Source organism: Schistocerca nitens, chromosome 2, assembly GCF_023898315.1.
Source record: "Schistocerca nitens isolate TAMUIC-IGC-003100 chromosome 2, iqSchNite1.1, whole genome shotgun sequence".
Classification (NCBI taxonomy): domain Eukaryota; kingdom Metazoa; phylum Arthropoda; class Insecta; order Orthoptera; family Acrididae; genus Schistocerca; species Schistocerca nitens.
The window spans coordinates 825,139,211-825,159,950 of NC_064615.1; the positions used below are offsets into that span (position 1 = coordinate 825,139,211).

General features: G+C 39.3%; 1 protein-coding gene across 1 annotated transcript in view; it reads right to left on the minus strand.

Moving 5' to 3' along the window:
* Positions 1–20,740, minus strand: part of LOC126237088 (protein split ends-like) — a 373,733-nt gene that overhangs the window by 52,861 nt on the left and 300,132 nt on the right. The window contains exons 13-15 of the mRNA XM_049946892.1: positions 8,268–18,900; positions 5,544–6,290; positions 2,085–2,237 (exon numbers count right to left, since the gene is read on the minus strand). Coding sequence (XP_049802849.1) covers positions 2,085–2,237; positions 5,544–6,290; positions 8,268–18,900 — 11,533 coding nt within the window. The remainder of the gene's footprint in view (positions 1–2,084; positions 2,238–5,543; positions 6,291–8,267; positions 18,901–20,740) is intronic.

The window sequence follows — 20,740 nt, forward strand, 5'->3', positions numbered from 1 at the left end:
TAAGATATATGTTTGCTTCAAGGAGATAATCTGCAATGAAGGCTTCATTCTACTAGAAAATGTTTTCATGTATTTCATATTCTCATGTTAGAAAATATGACAAGGAGTTTAAATGAAACATAAGTGGAAATTTTTTACTAATATTGCAGAAGCTGCATTCGTTAGATGTAAGTAACCATGTATAATGAATATATTAAATTTTTTCCATTTTAATTAATTGAAATTTGCCCCCGTCCCGACCTCCTCCCCTCCACACACACACACACACACACACACACACACACACACACACACACACACACAACACCCTACCTGTCTACCGCATATCTTATCTCTCTCTCCATTCTTGTACAATATTGAACAGAAGTTCATAATAAATACAGCAAAGGAACTATCACTTAACAGAAGCTACAAAGAAAAGAACTTCAAGCACCCCTTACTTATCTACAGTAGCCCATAAGAAAAGTAGTTCCAGAACATGTTGATGAGGAAAGATATAATTTTCATTTTCATGCTGTAAGTTCACAGTTTCCATGCAAATACAAAGCAAAGCACAGCAAAGCTAAGCTTCAACACTCTCAACACATATATTACCTGTCCACCATGTTGGTGTGCGGGTGGGGGGCTGTGATGCCGAGTGACGACAAACTGAGGGTTGGGAAGCAACTCAGCTACCACCCCTGCCGAGCCCGCATGCTGCCACACACAACCCACAACCACGTTAGTAGCCTAAGCGAGCCTTGTCTGCCTGGGGCTGTCCTCACATTCAATTTGCATTTCTGACAGATTTGATGGTTAATTATATACTGAGATATAATTTTCAGAAGAAAGTACTGCAGTTACTAGATTTTCACTAACACTGACGCTGATTATTTAAGCTAAATATCTTTCCCAATACAATTTGCACATGTCAAAAAAAGATGTGCACAAGACACGACAACTGCTATTCTCTGTCAAAACAGAAGAAAGTGCCTACACAAAACAACAAAAAAGTGAAGTCAATGTTTAAAAATGGGATGACCGAGTAAAAGCTTTTGTCTTCCCCTTGCCAGCCCCAGGCAGAAGAGTTATAGAAAAGAAATGCAAACACAGCAGAAATAAAAGCCACCATTAAGTGTTAGTTGAAATTACTATCATAACAATAAATGACAAATTCTGGTTAATTTCTGAAGGAACTCCTTTTATGTCACTCCTAAATGAACAAAACTGTATGTTATTGTTATTCTCTTGTACTGTTAGACAATCAGAAAAACATCACACTCCAAGCAATAAGGACAATCTCTAAGAGTATGCTGCTGTTTATCTCCTAAAATATACAATCCATGTCAAGGACCTATTTGGTCACTATAGTTCTGACAAAGGTTGTGGACGAGGCAACATCAAGATGCAATGAAAGTGTCAAGCAAGCACATAATAATACGACTACTAATAGCAGTAATTATAGTAATGATAATGATGATGATGATCACAGAAATGGCATAGGAAAGGTTGCTCATTTAATTTAAGAACTGCTATTTCAGTCACTCAACTGACGTTGTCGTATGGACAAAAGCTTTCTATACACTAAAGTTTAGTGAACATTACCAACGCAGTAGCTCTTATTTAGTTACTTTACAATGAAATAACCATGATCTGAAAATTGGATGATAAGAAAACTGCCAATCATTACTTACCTTCAGGAAGAGACATGTTTAGTGCTGCTAATAAACACAGACACAAGTAGTGATGACATTCTGTTAGCTTTCTGAGCTATCAGTTCCTTCCTCACGGAGGAAAGAGGCATAGTTTGGGGAAGGGTAAAAAGGAAGGACACATCACTCAGATCCCAGGATGAGAGGGACCCATTTGTAATGAGGGTGAGGATAGACAAAGATATCACTTTTATGGGAGTTCATCAGCATTACCACAAATTTCACCCTTAAAGGTAAGTACTGGTCAGCAATTGTGACTCATATTTGTTAATTTCTTCAACTGAATTTTCCTTTGTACAGTTATAAGTAAATTATGATTCTCAGAAGAAAATAGATTATACAATACTTGGGCTATCATGCATTTACAAAAGATATTAAGCATTAAAAACTCACGAGAGATGCTTCATAAGCAGGAACAGGCATCCCGGCTTGCATAACTTGTCCTCGTGACTGAGGGCTGACACTCGGAACTACAATGCAGCTTGTCATTGATTCTTCCACTTTTGAGCCATCTATTACTGGTTTTCCATGATGGGTAAGTGGCACCTAGAAGACGGATGCAGAATTATAATCTTGTTCCTTTTACTGTCAGCAGTTTTGTACTAAGTAACAATGTGCAAAGACAAACAATAATTGGGAGCAAAGCATCTATCTTTTTCTGTGGCAGATAATTGTTTAAACAGAAGGCTTTTCTGAATAAATAGACACAAAACAGTTTTATAACACAGATTAAGGTGGAAAATGATAAAGAGAAACTTACTGCTCGACAATCTTCCGATACACTACTGAATTATTGCATCATATTGGGAAAGTGTGGCGAAGATTTTTAGAAGATAAACATTTGCAAAAATACATGAAACTATCAAACAGCTACAGACCTTAGCAGATTTAAGATGACGAGCAATAAGACAATGATAACTCAAACAATACGACTCAGTTTCTACTCCCAAATTCCTCCACACCTACAATGACGTAGCTAGTAACTGTGTGACTGCATCACATGAAAACATTACATTCATAAACTGTGCTTACTGGACCACAATAATATAAATTATCATTTTTCTATACAGTCTTTATCATGCTCTATGATTCAAGTTCTACAGTGTTTTTTTACAAAAAAAAATAATTCTGTTTATAAATTCATTTCTTCACCTGCTGCCTGGCACACATTTCCCCCCCACAAGGTGATTTCACATGCCTGAGCTTATAGAAGAAAGTTTCAGGCAAGTTCACATCATGTGTTTATCCAAAGAAACATTAAAAATCAGGTTGTCAAGTTATCACAATTGTTGCACGGGCAATACAGGATCCTTCATTGTCATGCTGCCAAATGAACCCTTCAATCGGCAACACACATCACTATGAATTGGTAGCAGCTTAAAGAAGAGCTTAAGATGTTACAATAGTTTCTCTTTTAATCATCTTGTGGTCCAAGAGTTTGCTATATTTATCCATGGATTCACATTTTGTCCTCAGGAATAGGCCTTCCAAGGAAGTCATTAGTTTGTAAATCAAAAAATCACTCCTCCTCAACATTGCCACAACTGTTTACGTTTGGGAGTCAAACTGTTTGGTATCCATCTACCAATATTTAACACTTTTATCATAATGGGATGAGCAAAAGCAATTCAACTTGTTACGGTTCATTCAATAACACTTGGAGGTTCGAACACTGTGGTTTCAACACCCAACTGTTGTGTTCTTATAAGAAAATGGCTGTCAAAAACACATCAATGACTGAATGAAATTTTTGTAAGTGGCTTTTGATTACAAAGAAAGCTTCAAGTCCATTGATCCCTTCAATTACTTGTACTTCACACAACCACAATGTAACATGCAGAAGTAGACAAATTCTGAAAAGCATATTAATACTGAGTGAGCATTTAGCATAAGAAACTGGCTTCTGTGTCCACCCACAAGCTGATTCTCAGATGTTGCCCATCTGGGTCATTCTAGAACTGAAGGGTTTGCTGCAGAAAGGGGGTAGCTCCATTGCAGAGGTGTCTGTAGTTAAATGCACTATTTTGTGGCAAAACAAAACAAAAACAGACACTCTCTCTCATTCATTTTGTCCAAAAAATGACATAATTCCCATTGGTCGTTATTTTACTATAGAAAATGTGGAACTCCCTGTCTCAACAGTTTGTTGCAAGAAAGGCATAACTTGTTGAGTTATCTATTTGTTGCATCTAAGGTCTGTTACGGTTTGTTTACAGGAATGTTATGAAACAGTGCACATTATTCAAAGAATGATGAGTGATTTGGAAGAGGAAAGACGATTCTCTATGTCTAGAAATTTATACAAGCCTGTTGCAAATAGCAATTGTTGTTTCAGTCCCAACCTCTCTTGAAACATGGTTTCTCCCTGCATTCCTTAGCCCTAAAAAAAAAGTGCTGCTCTATCGCTACTGGTATTTTAACACTTAAGTTTCTTGCTATTAGCCCACACAATTTGCCCTTACTTTCCTGGTGAGGTGAGAACCATGCCTTGTGTAACCTTACTTAATAAGAGAGTAAAGAAGAGAGATGCAAATGTGTGATTCTGTACCAGTATCAACTCCAAATTAAAAATCCTGACCAGAAAGATAAAACTACATTGATCATGGCAGCATATTCAATATGTCTATGCCTTGAAGCTGTCTGTATATTTACCTTGTCATACATTGTATTGTATTGTATTGTATTGTATTCAAGATCTCTGTCAATACTATTGCTTACCCATCCATTAAAACCTACGCCTTCCTTGGTAAAATCCCTACTTATTAATTATGTTGATCATGTAGATAACAGAAATAGCAGACAGAATTTTTCTTCTCGAGACTATGAACATAATTCCAGCAACTGACAAAGTGTGAGTGCAAATATTAATAATTTTAATGTTACACAGTACTTATTTACTATTAAACAATCTGTTCCATATTCCTCCTGCTTTCCTCTTAAGAATGTAGAACATGTAGGATGTAATGGAATTGGCAACATTACAGAAAATGCTACGAGGTCATACAATGGACTACAGATAATGCACCATGTGAGCCATATGTACAGAGCATGGATGTGAAGATTAAAAAATATAATTCTGTTGGTAAAGCTAAAATAAATGTTTTACTTCTCATTAAATAAAATATAATGTGTGTATATTGTACTTTTTTATGAAACTCAATTGCTGAGAGTTAACAGAACAACTGTATTGTGGCAAGTAAGAGGTAGTTCCATGCACCATGGAATTTGGAAGACATATTTTCGTGTGAAAATACTGGGCTAATATGTATTTAAAAAAACCACCCACATCAAAAAGAAGCTTTCCACACAAATTAGAATTATGATTTTTTCAAAAGTTTTTTGTGGTGTATGGAAAACTTTGAAAACTGGAGTTACTCCATTCCGCAGCAAACCTTTCAAATGTAACTGTCTACTGATCTCAGCAGATCACATTTTGTAAATTCCATAGTGTTTCCTCAAGACAACTGCTCAGCAGCATCAGGTGGTGACTGCTGCTTACTACTGTCAATTAACAACTGCTTCCAGGAAATATTGTGGAATTTACAAAACACAATTCAGCAGCAGACTCAAAAGCCGTATAATGAACATACCCACTGGGAAAGACTGAAGAGGCACAGGTAATGATTTATTAACTATCACTGTACGCTTGATCTCTTCCTTGTGAGGCACTTGAGAACCACAGATATCACACTGCAAAGTCAATTCATTTAATTTTTTTCTGAGTGTCCTATTTTTCTTGTATAAAGGTAAAGTAGTAACATATGTCACAATACAGTGCAAAACAATGTAATTTTACGCAAGTTATAGCACTTTTATTTTGTTCTAGTATGCCAAGAGAAATGTGTCTCTCACCTGAGGCTTTGCAATATTTCTTGAACTGCTAGCACCCGCTACTACAGGCTGCTGGCTAGAGTGATGAGGTGCATTAGACTTGAGTGGTGGGCTAGCAACAGCTCCTGTCGGTATTGGCTGCTGCTGAACTTGCTGTACCTGATGCCCTTTGTGGCCAGTAACCTGACTCACTGGGACACTAAACTGCTTTGTAGCAGCCTGGAGCAGGTGTGCCTTTGGAGCAACTGGTGTAGGGCTGGGTGACGGCGGTCTACGCGTGGTAACTGTACCGGGACTCACCGTGGTGACTGCAGCTCCCTGAAGTAAGTGGAACTTTGGATTGACAGGAGGTGGTCTAACGACTGGCTGCGGTTGAGCTGGTTGCTGAGGCTGATGTTGGGGAGTAGAGGGTATCTGCTGTAGTGGCCTGATGGGAACAGCAGCAGTAGGCACAGTAACTGCAGCCTGTTGTGGACGGAGAGGAGTGACGGTCTGGTGTGCTGGAGTAGGCTTTGGTGGTGCAACTGTGACAGCCTGTTGCAGTACATGAGCCTTCAGTGTTGGTAATTTCTGTGGTGGTGTTGCTGTGGATGGTGGTACCGCTGAAGATAACGGTGCCACTTTACATACTATTGTCGATTTGACAGATGCTGTTACAGAAGGTACCGGAGGTGTAGCACTTGGCGGTTTCTGAGGTGGATTGGATATTACTGGAACATGTGATGTGGCTGGTGCACGAACGGAATCTTCTTCAGAGGCTGGAGTGACCTGCATTAAAAATAAACTGTCACAAAAAGGTTCCGCAAAAGAAATCAGAACAAAAAATCAAATATAATTTATGACATCAAAGTAATAAAATGTATTTCTAGGAATGAAAAAAGAACTGCAGATAGCACCACAGTTAACAGAGACTGATTTTGTGATCTAGGTTGGGAGACACTGCTTAGAATGAAACACGTTACACTCTTAAACATGTGTACCTGATTTTGGCGTACTTGACTGTTATGACAAAATGAACAGTACACTGAAATTAACATGAATTATATTAGTACCATAGATATGACATCCTATCGATGACAAAGTTGGTAAAGAAAATTAGTACTGATACTGACAGATACTGCTTTACGATCGCATCTGTAGTTCACAAACTTTTGTGGTATATTTCATAAAAGAAATGATATCTTATGATTACATGAAGTAAACAGCGATGCTGAAGGAACAGCCCTATAAATTATTATCTTGCAATTGGTCTCTACAAATTAATTATCAATTTCAACTAGGCCATAAATTGCACCTTGCAAAGGACTTAGCTACATAAAATAATGATAAATTATAGCTATACTCATAATACCACTAGACTCAAAACAATAACAACAATGGAAATTCCTTGATAGAGCAACATGTAAAAGAGAGGAAAGGCAACCACTAACCTATAGTGAACCAATGCATGAAGCACAAAAAACCCACAACAGCAAACAGCACTCGCACTACTTCCCGACCACAATCAAAAGTGCACACACCCACACATCATCGCACAGACACCAAAACTTACACTCCCATGGCCACAATAGTGAAGGTTTGGGTGTCTGTGTGGTTAAGTGAGAAATGTGTGTACTCTAGAAAAAAAAAAAAAAGCCAGTGCTCAAAAGCTAGTGTGAGTGGTGTTTGGTGTTGCGTGTTTCAGCGCTCTACACACTAATCCGCAATATGTGAGCAGATGTAAAATGAGCTATTAGTGCCTTAAAAGCTACACCATTAACCTACTGAAGACAATCTCAAAGGACAATCAAATATCCAATATACTTTCTTTCATAAAGAGTATAAAAAAAGGAAGAAAAAGAAATCAAGTGTCTCACTGACAGTAATGTCATGAAGTATGAAGCACAAAATTACTTGAACAAGAATGTGGCACCAAACTGGCAATGATCATATTTGAGGAACAATAACAGCACTTAGCTGATGCGATTAAGAGAAACAGCAGGAGAATTAAATCACAAAAGCAGTTCCACCATGTTAACAATTCAGTATAAACGAAGCAAAATTTTAGTCATAAATAAAAGTGTGCTGGGGGGGGGGGGGGGGAGTTGTGAGTTTAACAGGTAAGTATCTATTCTTTAAGATGAACTTGTCACACAGGTAGCTACGGTGTCATGGAATAAAACTGCCGATCATATTCATCCCTTTACTCATTTTTTCTTTTGAGACATTTTTTATAGCATCCAACTTCACTGTAAAGATTACGTAATTAAATCAAGAAACATATGACATGAGCAAACAGCTACAATTATATCTAGCATATCAAAATTCAATTGATATGCTTTACAATAGTACAATAAAGGAAGAAATAGCAATCACTGAGATGAGTACGTCCTACTGGCAACATTTAATAATTTGATTTTGCTGTCGAAACATTCAGCCTTTCTGACTATTCATACAAACATATTAATTTATCAATAACCAACAAAGAGTAACTGTAAAGATTACGTAATTAAATCAAGAAACATATGACATGAGCAAACAGCTACAATTATATCTAGCATATCAAAATTCAATTGATATGCTTTACAATAGTACAATAAAGGAAGAAATAGCAATCACTGAGATGAGTACGTCCTATTGGCAACATTTAATAATTTGATTTTGCTGTCGAAACATTCAGCCTTTCTGACTATTCATACAAACATATTAATTTATCAATAACCAACAAAGAGTAAAAACTGAAAATTAATAAATAAGTTTACTTACTTTAACAGGAGGTGATGGCACCAGTGGTTTCTGTAGTACTTCGTTTGCTGCCAGTTGTGGGACACTGAGCTCTGAAGTAACTGAAGGTGGCTGTGTAGTGGTAACTGTTGACACAATGGAAGTAGCATTCAATGCAGCAGTTGTCACAGGAACGTATTGTCCTTCCTCAGACTCCCTGAAAGGTATTAGCAGTCCAGTAACAGGGTCAATTAGAGTCACTGGTTCTGCATCAGTTTCAGAATTCTTTTTGCTATCGGCAGATTTTAAAGAATCTGTTTCTTTCACAGGTGGTTTCAAGTTATTTTCTTGGGAATTAATGTCCAGAGGGACATCTGATTTTTCTACAGCGTCTCTATTTTCACCACTATTCAAAGGTGATGTTTCTGAAGACTTAGGGCAAGGTGGATCATCATCAAACTTATGCTTCTCATCCGAAGATTCATCTAGTATCTCCGAAACTCCACGTTGCTGTGAACCTTTCCTTGCACCTCTTGGGGATTTTCTAACTTCAGGACATGGGCGGGAAACTACAGCATGGTTCTGCCTAGCCGATCGACGTGTCATAATGGGGCCTACACTGCCAGCAGCTGTGGTTGCCGAAATGCTGGCAACAGTAATAGAAGAAGTAGTAATATTGGTACTTGTGGTAGTTGTAGTGCAAGTAAGGGCAGTTGTGGTGGTGGTGGTGGTGGTGGTGGTGACGGCGGCGGCAGCAGCAGCAGCGGCGGCGGCGGCGGCGGCAGCAGCAGCAGCAGCAGCAGCAGCTGCTGCAGCTGCAGATCGTGTTACTGTCCCACGAACAACATCTTCGATAACATCGTCAACTGTATTTCTAGGACCATCTCGTTCTTGTAGTCGACGAGACTTGCGTGTCGTAGCAGCAGATGCAGGAGTGGGAGGTGAAGGAAATTCTTCTCGTACATCTAAGACTGGTGAAGGTGCTGGGGAAGGTAAAGGTTTTGTTGTAACTGGAACTTCTTTCGTAATTGCACAAATATTTGGTGTTGCACCACTGACAGGACTTTTGATAGTAAGAATTAGACGTGGTCGGCCCTTTTCAGCACTCGTATTTCCTTCTTCTTCAGAGTCATCATGAAATTCATAGACATCTGTAGTAAGTTTTTTGCCTGTTTGGCCACTGGAATCAATGCCTAATGATTTATTGCTTCTATGAGCACGGCCACCTCTTCTCGGAGAGGTAGATGTCGGCAGCAGGGGCAATGTGACTGGACTCACTTCACGTTTTTGAAGTCTAGTTCGTCTAGTTGTCACACCAGATGCCACTCTGGATGCAGCTGCTTTACGTCTGCCACCGTAACCTCTGCGCCCCCTCCTAGTTCCACGCGGCACGCCGACAGAATTGTGACACTGCCTAGTCTCAATAATTTCACGTTCAGGTGACAATGTTGAAACATGTGACTGGTCTTGATCCTCTGTAGTGTAACCAGAAGGTGCTCTACACTCCGACTCTGCAGTGGGAGACGACACTGAAAAGCTGTCATTCTGTTCTTTTTCAGTTTCAAGGGCAACGTCTTGCTTTTCTTCATCTTCTTCTTCTTCATCATGTTTCTCATTAACAGTTGCTGTCACAACCATATTACCACTTATCTGAGATTCAGGTGTGTCGCACGACTTCTGCTGCATATCTGATTTAACTTCCCTTTCAGTATCCTCTTGCTTAATATCTAATTTACCTTCTGCTGCTTCAATCTCATTTACACCACTGAACCATGCTTTGGTATCATTCGTCACATCAGGCTTATCTGCAACTTTATCAAATGGAGGTACATCTTCCACAGAACAAAGAGCATCCACTTTTTTAATCACAGAGTCTATGTTCACCTCTTCCTTAGCCGTCCAGAAATCTTCATTCTTTACTACATCTATCAAATCTGCTTTTTCACTGAAATCATCCCTATCATTCGTCACCATGCCGAAAGTATTCACAGATTCATCCTTATCCTCAACTGGCTTAAGTTCAGGAAACAAACATTTATCTTCCTTTGCCCTATTCTGCAGGCTGTCAGTTTCTTTAATTACTGACACTAATTCAGTTTCTTTCTCTTTGTAAAGTTTAAAACTTGTCTGTGTATCATCTGAAAGCCCCTGAGTCATAGAATCAGATGCCAATAAATTAGTCACAAAATCATTATCACTTTTCATATCATTCTCTGACTCTGAAAAGTCTGATTCTCTGGTGTCAATTATCAGGTCCGATTTAACACAAACATTTGAGTTATCAACGCATGTTACTTCTTCACCTGCTTCACTCTGTTTGGGTGATGGCATGATGGCATCAGTGTCTTTTAGCTCTTCTGTGTCCACACATTCCTTTACTTCAGGTGATTTTGCCTCCTGAACTGATGCCTCAGATGTGCATATTTCAGCACCTGTGTCCTGCTTCTCAATATTTAAACAATGTTTTTCTGTATCTTCTGTGACACACTCATCCAATTCATAACTTTTCTTTTCAGTTTCCTCTAAACCACAGTGTTCATTCTTTACACTTTCACATGCTGGTTGTTCATCTTTTACAGGTTCCATGTCATTCAGTTCAGTTGCAGAACCACCATCAGTTTTAGTGTCAGGCTCTGGTGTATGAAACTGATCTCTGTCACTTATAGTTTCCACAGATGGCTCTTCCACAGTTCCATCAACATTTGCTATAACACCATTTTCTTCAGAAGATTCGCCATCTGGGGACTTCTCAACATCAATTTTATCATTTTCGTACAGTTCTGGGGTATCTTCAATGCCTTCTGCCTGAACAATTTCTTTGTCTACCTCTAGTTCTGTTTGTAAAGGACTGCTAGGTGCTGACACAGTCACATTATTTTCTGTGCTTTCTTTAACATCCACCTCAGGTGTTATTTGTTCTACCAGTGCTTTTTTGTTGTCTTCAGATATAAGTGGTGAATGAGGTTTAGTTTCCAAATGGATATCATCAGTTGCCTCATTATCTGCATCCAATTCAGATCTTGGAGATGACTGGTTTTCTGGCAGTAAAGATGAAGGTAATTCAGGTGGTAGGGCCTCAGTCGTCATCGCTGTTGCTGTATCCAAACTATCTTCCGTTTCATTCTTGTTTGTCTCTTCTTTTTCCTCACAAACTAAATCACTTGTTGGAGGTTCTTTCGATTTAACTAGGGAGTCATTCTGAATAGCTTGTACAACTTCTGGCTCAGGCAAGGGTTTTAGCATAGGAATAGTGCTTTCTTCAAACTGCTTCTCTGATGTTGTTTGATGCTGCCTGTAAAATGATGGAGACAGATCAGGTGTTTTAGGCAATCCAGAGAAATCCAAACCATCTGGTGTTCTAGGGTTGTCATCATTACTAAATCTGAGGCCTGTATAATTTTCTTCTATATTATCCTCTGTATCTGTATCTATTTGCAGATCTGGTTCTGACTGAGGAGTATCTGGTTTCAAGTCAATAAGTCCTTCAACTGCCTGTCTAGTCTCCTCCTCTTCATCTGTTGGCAACTGTGGCTCCGGTGGATTTGTCACAGCAGTACTTGTAGGACTGCTGTTACCATCAGCCACATAGCACTCACCAAACCCTCCACCAAAAGATTCCCCTAGCAGAGCAGCCACAGCATCTTCAGTTTCCTCTTGAGAAATTACTGCCCGTGGTTTTTCTTCTTCTCCGTTCAAACTATCAGACTCAGTTTTTGGTATTTCTTCCACTTTGTTGCCATCATTAATTTTAACGGCATCTACTTTTGGTTCTTCAAATTCAGAAATGCTTTTAACAGCATTTTCATGTATTGTGTCATCAATATCAGCACCAAAGCCCGGAATAAATTTTTCTGGTTTCTTTTTCTCAATAGATTTTGCTATAGTAGGTGAAAGTTTACACGATGAACTGATTATTGACTCTCTACATTGCAGCAAAGCATGAGAATTTTCCGAAATCATAGCTAATGATCCTTTGACTACTGGTGGGCTTGGTGGCATTTCAAGATTGGGTAGAGGGGGAGGAGACTGCAACTGAGGTTTGCTCTCCTCAGACACAGATGTTACACTTAACCTTCTTTCAGGTGATTTCAAAGATACTTTGTCATGATGGTGGTGGTGATGGTGATCACGGCGATTCTGTTTCTCTTCTTTTGACTTCTTACGTTTCTTCTTCTTTTCTTTTGTTTTCTCTGGCAGTACAGCTGATGATCCTTCCAAGCTGTCATCACCATCTGTGAAATGAAATACGTCAGCATCTGCACTTGATTCTTGTTTTATTCCACTACCATCAGTTTTCAGGAAGTTGGTCTTTGTCAATTCATCATCAACAAAATCATCATCTAATAACTTTGCTTCCAAAGCTCTTCCTGCTTCAGCAAGGTCACCTGTTATACCTTCTTCTTCACGTAATTTTCTTTCCTTGCGTTTTTTCTCTTTCCGTTTCCTTTCCTTTTCTGCTGACCTAGGTAATATACTATCTGATGTTTCAAAGTGATCAATTTGTGAATTGAGTGTTGTATGATCAACATTAGAATCAGAGTCTGAGCCATATACTAATGAAACTTGCCACTTTGGAGACATCTGATCAAATACACTGTTTTGAAGAGCGTGTGATGCAGTTGACGATTTCACACAGTCATGCTCAGATTCATCAGACGATGGTCCAAAGATATCTTCCATTTTTTCTTCCCTTTTCAAGCTATTTTCTGGTTTTAATACTCCTTGTTCTGATTTTCCAGACTTCTTTTTGCGAATCTTCAACTGTTTTCCATCTGAGTCTATCAATTTTCCGTGACTCGACTTTCTCCTGTCTCTTTTATGCCTCTTCCGTTCACTGTCACTTTTTGCTTTTCCACTTTCTTCTATGATGCAGTTTTCTGTTTCTTGGGCTTCATATACATCCTTATCAGTGTTTCCAACATCCTCATTGTCTAGAATGCTCTTTTGCCGTTTCTGTTTCTTTTTGTGTGATTTCTTTCTCACAGTATCATTGCCTTTTGTAACACAGTTCCCATAAAATACAACCTTTTCAAGCTGAGGAGGTGGAGTTGATTCAGTTGGCTCAGCATCAGAAATATTTTCTAGTTGTGGCTCAATCTTGATTTGATTACATTTACTAGAAACAAAAGTATCTCCAAACATGTCATCCCTCTCAGAATCACTTTGTAGTTTCTGAACATCATCTGCAGAAGGATCAGTGAATATTTTTGAAATTTTGCTTCTGTTAAAATTCTTTTTAAATGGCTGCTGGTTTTCAGAAACAAAACTGCTTTTTGAAGATTCTACAATCAATATTTTATTGTTTTCTTCGTCTGAGGAATCTATAGATTTTATTTTAGCTTTTACACCATATCTGTTTAGCAAACTTAGTTTATTATCTTCATTAAAATTATTTCCCTTCATTGACTCGGCAAGCATTTTGCGGGTACTATCATCATCAGATGAATCTACAGCGACCTTCAGCAATTTCGATTTTGCAATTGACTTTCTGAATATAGCTTGCTTTTCTTCACTAAACATACTTATCTTGGTTGGTTCAGATGAGAATTTCCTCAGATTTTCGTCATCAGAAGAGTCAAGCGTACTTTTTTGTTGTTTACTTTTACTAATGACTTTTTTGAAGAGATTCTGTTTATCAAGAGCCACTTTTGTGTCTTCACAGACCAACTTTTGACTGCTTTCATCATTTGATGTATCCAAAGAAGTTTTGCAAATTTTGCTTGATCTTGATTTTTTCCCAATACCTTTGTCATCAACATCTGTATACACAGCATCTCCGTCACTTTCTGCTGAATAAATGTCAGAAACTTTAACAGGGTTACATTTGAATCTCGCAGCAGTATTGTCATCTTCAGATGTATCAGATATCAATTTTGATCGGCTTCCTTTCCTAGATGATGTGGAATGTTTAGTTTTTACAGAATTCTCATCCTCCTCACTTCCTTCCAATTTTATGTCTACTCTTTTGTTCTCTTTCAGCATTACTTTTCCTTGTCTCTGTTGCATATCAGAGTCAGAATCAGACTTAGTTATAGAACTTTCCTCCTTTTTCACTTTCACACCTGATCGCATCTTATTTGTTTTTACTTCCTCACAATCATAAGAGGAACGAGCACGAATATCATCTTCAGAAGAGCTGCTTATCATAAGCTTTGTTAACCTTTTGGTGGATTTATTACTTCGGTCCCTATCAGCATTGTCAGAATCAGAATCTTCATCCCATGATGTTGACCTCTTCTTCTCCTCGCGTTTTGCACGAGACTGTTTTAATAAATTGAACTTCTCTCTCATCTTTTCCTGACGCTTTTCTTCTTCTTGTTTCTGCATATTCTTAGTTGAGCGCGCTTTCACTTTGTCGTACATTGAAATGTATGCTGGCCCATCATCTATTATATCAAATATGGAATGCTTTTTGGGACCGTCTGCACAGTCATCCTCAGTATCTGAATCAGAATGACTGAACTCTTTCTTGTGGGCCTTTGAATCCTTTTTCCCTTTATGATCATCTTTGTTGGAAGCCTCATCCTTTTTCTTATCACAGCTATTTCTTTTTTCTTTCTCTTTTTTAATATTCTTTACCTTTTCTTCAACAACATCTGATGTTACAAACTCATCTTTTGAATTTCTCTTTTTTTCTTTCTTTTGATGTTTGTGTTTCTCTTCCTTATCTTCAGTCTCACTGTCTTCCTTCTTTTTTCCACTTTTTGGCGAAAAGTCCTTATCAACAGGAGATTCTTTATTAATTTTTGTATTATCCTTTTCTTTCAAGATTTCTTTTTCTACCTTATTCTTTCTCTTCTGTTTGTCCTTTGGTTTATGCTTTTCTGCATCTTCCTGTATTCTGATATCTTTCTCTCTCTTCTTGTCCAATTCATCTTTACCTTTTTTATCATCACGAATCTTATCTTCCAGCTGTTTTGTGAAACTCTTTTCATTATGACGAGGGCGTTCTGCACTACTTCGTTTACTGCTGCTGCTGCTTCGACCGCTGTCTTTTGAATCGCGCCTTTCTGGTATTTTGCGCTGATCAATACTAACAGCAGGTGAAAGTTTTATTCTTTTGGCATCATCTGGTACACTTTCTAGACTGTCTTGCGAGCTCATTCTACGCTTACAGCCAATGCTCGCAGGAGAACTGCTGTTACTTGTTCTATCTTTACGACGCTCTTTCCGCCTCTCTCTGTCTTCAGCATCTCTCTGCTGAAGGTCTGCAGATATACTGTCACGTCTTTTGTCCTTTTCAAAAATTTCATCCTTCTCTTTCCATTTATCTTTATCAAGATTTTCCAATAAATGACTATCTTTCCACCTTTCACATCTCTCTCCATCCATCTCTCTGAATTTATCACGTTCATTAGACTCTTGAACATCTTTCTCCTTTTTCTTCTCCTTTTCAACCATTTCTGCCATATCCCTTCTCTTTTCTTTCTCATTTTCAAACGGGAGACTGTCCTTTCTCTTATCTTTATCTAATAACTCAGAATCTTTCCTCTTTTCTATACTGTCAACTGAATCTCTCCTTCTGTCATCAGTGCTGTCAAACCTTTCTTTCCGCCTGTCTATACTCTCCGTATCTTGCTCACTTTCTCTCCTTATGCATGATGTGGCAACTTTCTTTTCTTTTCGTTCACTGGAAAGACAAACATTTTTTTGTTTATGAAGATTTGCTACCTTCACATTGTCTGTATCCCTCACACTAGCCTCTTTCTTCGTTGGTGACAACAAAGCATCTTTTTTCACAGAAGGTACAGGTTTACAAGTTGTGGAGGTCTCATTCTGTTTATCTTTCGAATCTTTTCTTGAGGCAGAGCATTTAGTTTTGTTCTGTTTTGCAGATTCTGTTACTGAGATCGCAGATGTCACAACTCCTGATGTAACAATACTCAAAGAACTATCCCCACCAGATGCAGCAGTAACAGACGTCACAGAGAGAGATGTTGTCCCAGAAGGAGTCATCGTCACAGAAGCAGAAGCAATAGATGGCAGTGATATTGCTGGATTGGTAACAAGCCTTGAGCTAGAAGACTGGCTATCACTCACATTTGCAGATTTTAATCCTGGAATGTTATTTAGCCTGAAAGTGTCACTTCGCGGCGGAGGCGAACCTATGATCTTCGGTAGATGTTCATTAGCTCTCACACTTTTTGTTGACAAAGCACTACCAGCCGGTACCAGCACACCAGAGCCTGTAGATTTCATTCCTATTAATCCTCGAGATGTAGCTTGTGATGAAGTTGAAGTTACAGTAGTTTTAGGTGTGGAAGATGCAACAGATATAACTGCTGAAGTTTTTGACGAAGTAATGTTACAAACTACTGGGGTTTTAGTTGCAGTGTTATCTGAGGAACTTGCAGTACTAGAACTTCTTACTGAAGTATGAGATGCCCGCACAGTTTCTGACAGACTATTGGAAACACTAACAGCAACAGGCAGAGACACAGTCACACTTGGAGCCAGCGTCTTTGGAGTACTTACTCGACATGATGCAACTGATACAACAGAATGAGAGGAAGTTACTGCCTTTTGAGGCAGCCTACTTATCACCTCCGATGATGGTTTTGTGCCCGTGCACGTTGTCAATACTGTTACAGATGATAATGGTCTTGCTAGTCTCATGTCCGGGGTGTTAACAACATTATTGGGTAAGGTCTGTGAGACTGGAGGTTTAATAGCACTTGTCCGTGACATTTCAGGCAAAAACAACACATTTGCAGAAGTAGCAGGTACATTTACAGACAAGCTAGCTTTTACTCCTACAGTCGACACAGACACTAGAGTTCCTATAGTGGTGCCTGCAGTTGTCGTAGCCACAGTAGTTGTTGGTAATACAGGTGGATGGCTGGGGAAAGGATACTGAAGTCCCTTTGCTGTTGGCAGTGTAGGACCCCCAGGTCTTGGAGAAACAGCACTAGAACTCTTTGGCATCGGCTGTAGTTTGTTACAAGATTGTATAAGAGGTACAGTCCCTATAGAGACTGATTGAGTATGTGTTTTCCCAACAGTTGTAGGAGTGGTAGGGCTACTGACAGAAAAAGGAGATTTTGGGTGAGGCTGTGATGGTGAATGCAAGGGTGAGGAAGCACTCAGAAGTCGCGACGCACTAGGAATGGTAAAAGAGCCACTTTTAGGTGGTCCAACTGGAGCCGTTAAAACACTTACACTACTTGCTGATACAGAAGGTTTGGCAAGAGCTATAAACTGAGATGCATCCCTAGGTTCAGTTTTCACACGAAGGCTCTGAAAGCACCCAGCTGTCCACTCACGAGGCTCATACTTATCACCTATGTTTTCCAGACGCTTTGTGTCTTCATCAAATACACTCCTCTTAGCTAACACTGATTTCACTATTTCAGAAGGCTTAAGGTCATCAAGATCCAAAAGCTTGTGACGAAAACGAAAACGTTCACTTGCAGAGGCATCAAGTTTTGCTAGAGCATCACCTCCAGCTGCACTTATTGCACGAGATCCAGACCATTTCTCATATTTTTCATCTAAAGATTTGATTCGTTCCTCCAGTGTCGGAGAGGGAGGAGACAATTCGGAATCAGATGATGATGATGAAAGTATCGAGGCTGGTCGTGGTGGCGGCGATGCTGGAGGCGGAACAATACTTGGACTAGGTGGTGGTTGTAGCAATGGTGTAGCATGTGTTGGTCTTGGTGAAGTTAGTGCAGGTGGAGGAGAAGAGATGATACTGCTGGACGGGGCTGGCTTTCCTGAACTTGTACTCGAGGCCGATGCTGATAGCCTCGAGGATGATGACAGCACCTGCGCTGCAAACCTGGGAAGAGGCAACGATAAGGGTCCTTCGGTGGTATTTCTCTCGCGAGGTATACGCCTGGGTTCAGAAGGGGGCAAAAGATTTTCTGGCCGTTCGTCACACAAAGGAGTACCTGGACGACTACCATCAACACTTTCACTGCCACTAACAGTAGTTACAGTCACATCATTGTGGTGATGGTGATGATGGTGTCCATGTTTTCCACTACGACAACTTGTCCTTTCTTCATTCTCACTTGCACTACTGCCTGTTTTCCGACGTTTGCAAACCGGATGAGGAGAATAACCCTGTACCGACACTGGACGGTCAGTTGAAGCTTCCCTTCCATCCCTACTGTGTCTCGAAAGGCTATCAGATGATAATCTCCTTGCACAGTGTTTGCTGTCCGAAAGTCTACGTACATCCGTTTTCCTATGATTGTGTGTTACTATTGCTAATGAAGGTTCACAGTCATAAGATAGATCTGCATTACAGGATGACTGCAGGTCAACAGAGTCCAGCTTTGCCCGCTTCTTTGGAGCAGGATCATCATCTCCTGAACTGGTACAGTCCTCTAACTGCTCTAGAAGATGAACACGCTCCTTCTGTAGATGCCTTATGTCCGCTGGCTGAGGAGGTGGTGGAGGTAGAGGTGCTGCCGCATCGACGACTACGCTCTGTAGTGAATGGCGAGGCTTGAAATCGACATCCTCACCCTGTAAGGGTTTTTCACAAGGGCTCGAACTCTTTGGCACACGTCCAGCAGTTGTACTCCGTCGACAGACGTCTACTGGATCACACACTGCTGGTGTGGGACTGCTGTCACATCGGTCCCGATAACCATAGTCACGTACATCTTGATCGTAAGAGTCATCATGACTCGCTCCACTGCCTTGGCTGAATTCGTCGTAACTTCTGGAAAATACCAAAAAATAAAAAGTGCATCAGCTCCAGATTAATTGGAAATACTGAATCCTCAAAACAGATGTTATGCATTATATTTGCACCAATGGTGGGTATAACAAGTCAAATATCCTTATATAATTTCTGGCTCTAGTCCTAAATACCTTAACTTTAAAATTAAGTACAATAACTTTTTGGACACTGTGTTCCATTTTCTGGTGCTTTGACTTCTACAACATGTAAATGCAACAATTTATCTAACATCACATACAAGAATATGTATAACAAAATGCATGTTGATATTGTAGAAACCAAGAAACTTGAAAATGAAGCCTCTGGTGTGCAGTGTCATTGTGCATAACATTGTTATTTGGGACTAAAGACAGAACTTGTACACTCATTCATCTCTTAAACAGAATAAACAGTAAGCTTTGGGTACTATATCTTATGAAAGGTACATCTTTGGAAATAGAAATGTTATTGTTATTCGTATAGCTAGAAAAAGGCACCATGATGATCGGAGGATACTGTTGCCATTAGTTAGTTGTGTATTCCACATCACATTCACGAAAAACACTATGATGTGTAAAGTCATATGAAGAACAGTTATTACATACTTTTATTTTAAAAAAAAATGTTTATATAGTTACTTGGTGGCCATTTAGAGGTGTGTAATACATAATGAAATAATGTTCCAGATGTTATCTACAACATCATGAAAAGAATAGTTGCTACTGACCACATGGTCAAGATGCTGAGTTGCAGATAGGCTCAACAAAAAGACTATTAGCATTCCTCAGAAACACACACACACACACACGTATGCCCAGTCTCTGCCTGCTGAGGCCACGTCAGGCCAGCTCTGGGCTCAGCAGCCAGAGACAATGGTCATCTGTGTGCGAGTTTTGTTTGCATGAGTGCATATATGCCTGTTTGTGTGTGTGTGTGGGGGGGGGGGGGTTCCTGAAGAAGACTTTTTTGGCCAAAAGAGTACTTGCTAACAGACTCTGCTAAATGGTGAGTGGCAAAGTTCCTTTTCATAAACTGTCATTATTCCAGCCTGGATTTTCGACTGTAGACATCATCTACAGTAGTACAAGAGGTGTCAAGGGGAAACTACTTTAATCTCAAGGTACAATGAATATTTTTTGTTTAAGTATATTTTTTGCCTACAGTTAGCCAATAAGGTTATCTTTAAGTGATAAACTGAATAAAAATATGTAAAATTTGTTACCTTGATAACTTCTGTGTGCCCAAAGTTGGTAATTACACTTAGTTGTGCAGAAACATTCTTAAAAACCAAAGATAATGATTCCATCACAATATTTGCATTACTACATTGGACAATGTCAGTTCTTTCAAAATTTTAAAGCTGGTATACCACAGGAAGTCCTTTAGCACATACTTTTCACTAAAATCCAATATTGATAACAACTCATTGCTACATTTATTATTATTTTATTTCTTACAACTCACCAATCATCACTATCTGGACGAGAAAGAAATAGATTTACTTATTTACTGCACAATATAAGATGGCTGTCTGTGAAGAAAGTTTTCCTTTAATGGAAGTTAACATACAATACTGATAATTACACCAAGAACAAAAGCTACAAAAAGATAATACAACCGCGTTTACTGCCTTCAGTAGTAGATAATGGGTGGGACGATTACAATAAGGCAAAGAAAACAGACTAACATACTGTAGTGGCAACTTCTGCCATCGAATGTAACAGCAACACCAAATGTAGCACGAAGAGGTAGAAGGCACTGTATTAAGAGTCATCCAAGCCTTCCAAGTGATTTATTGTTTCCGGATACAGTGTCCCTGTTCCTCTCGATCTGTCACTGG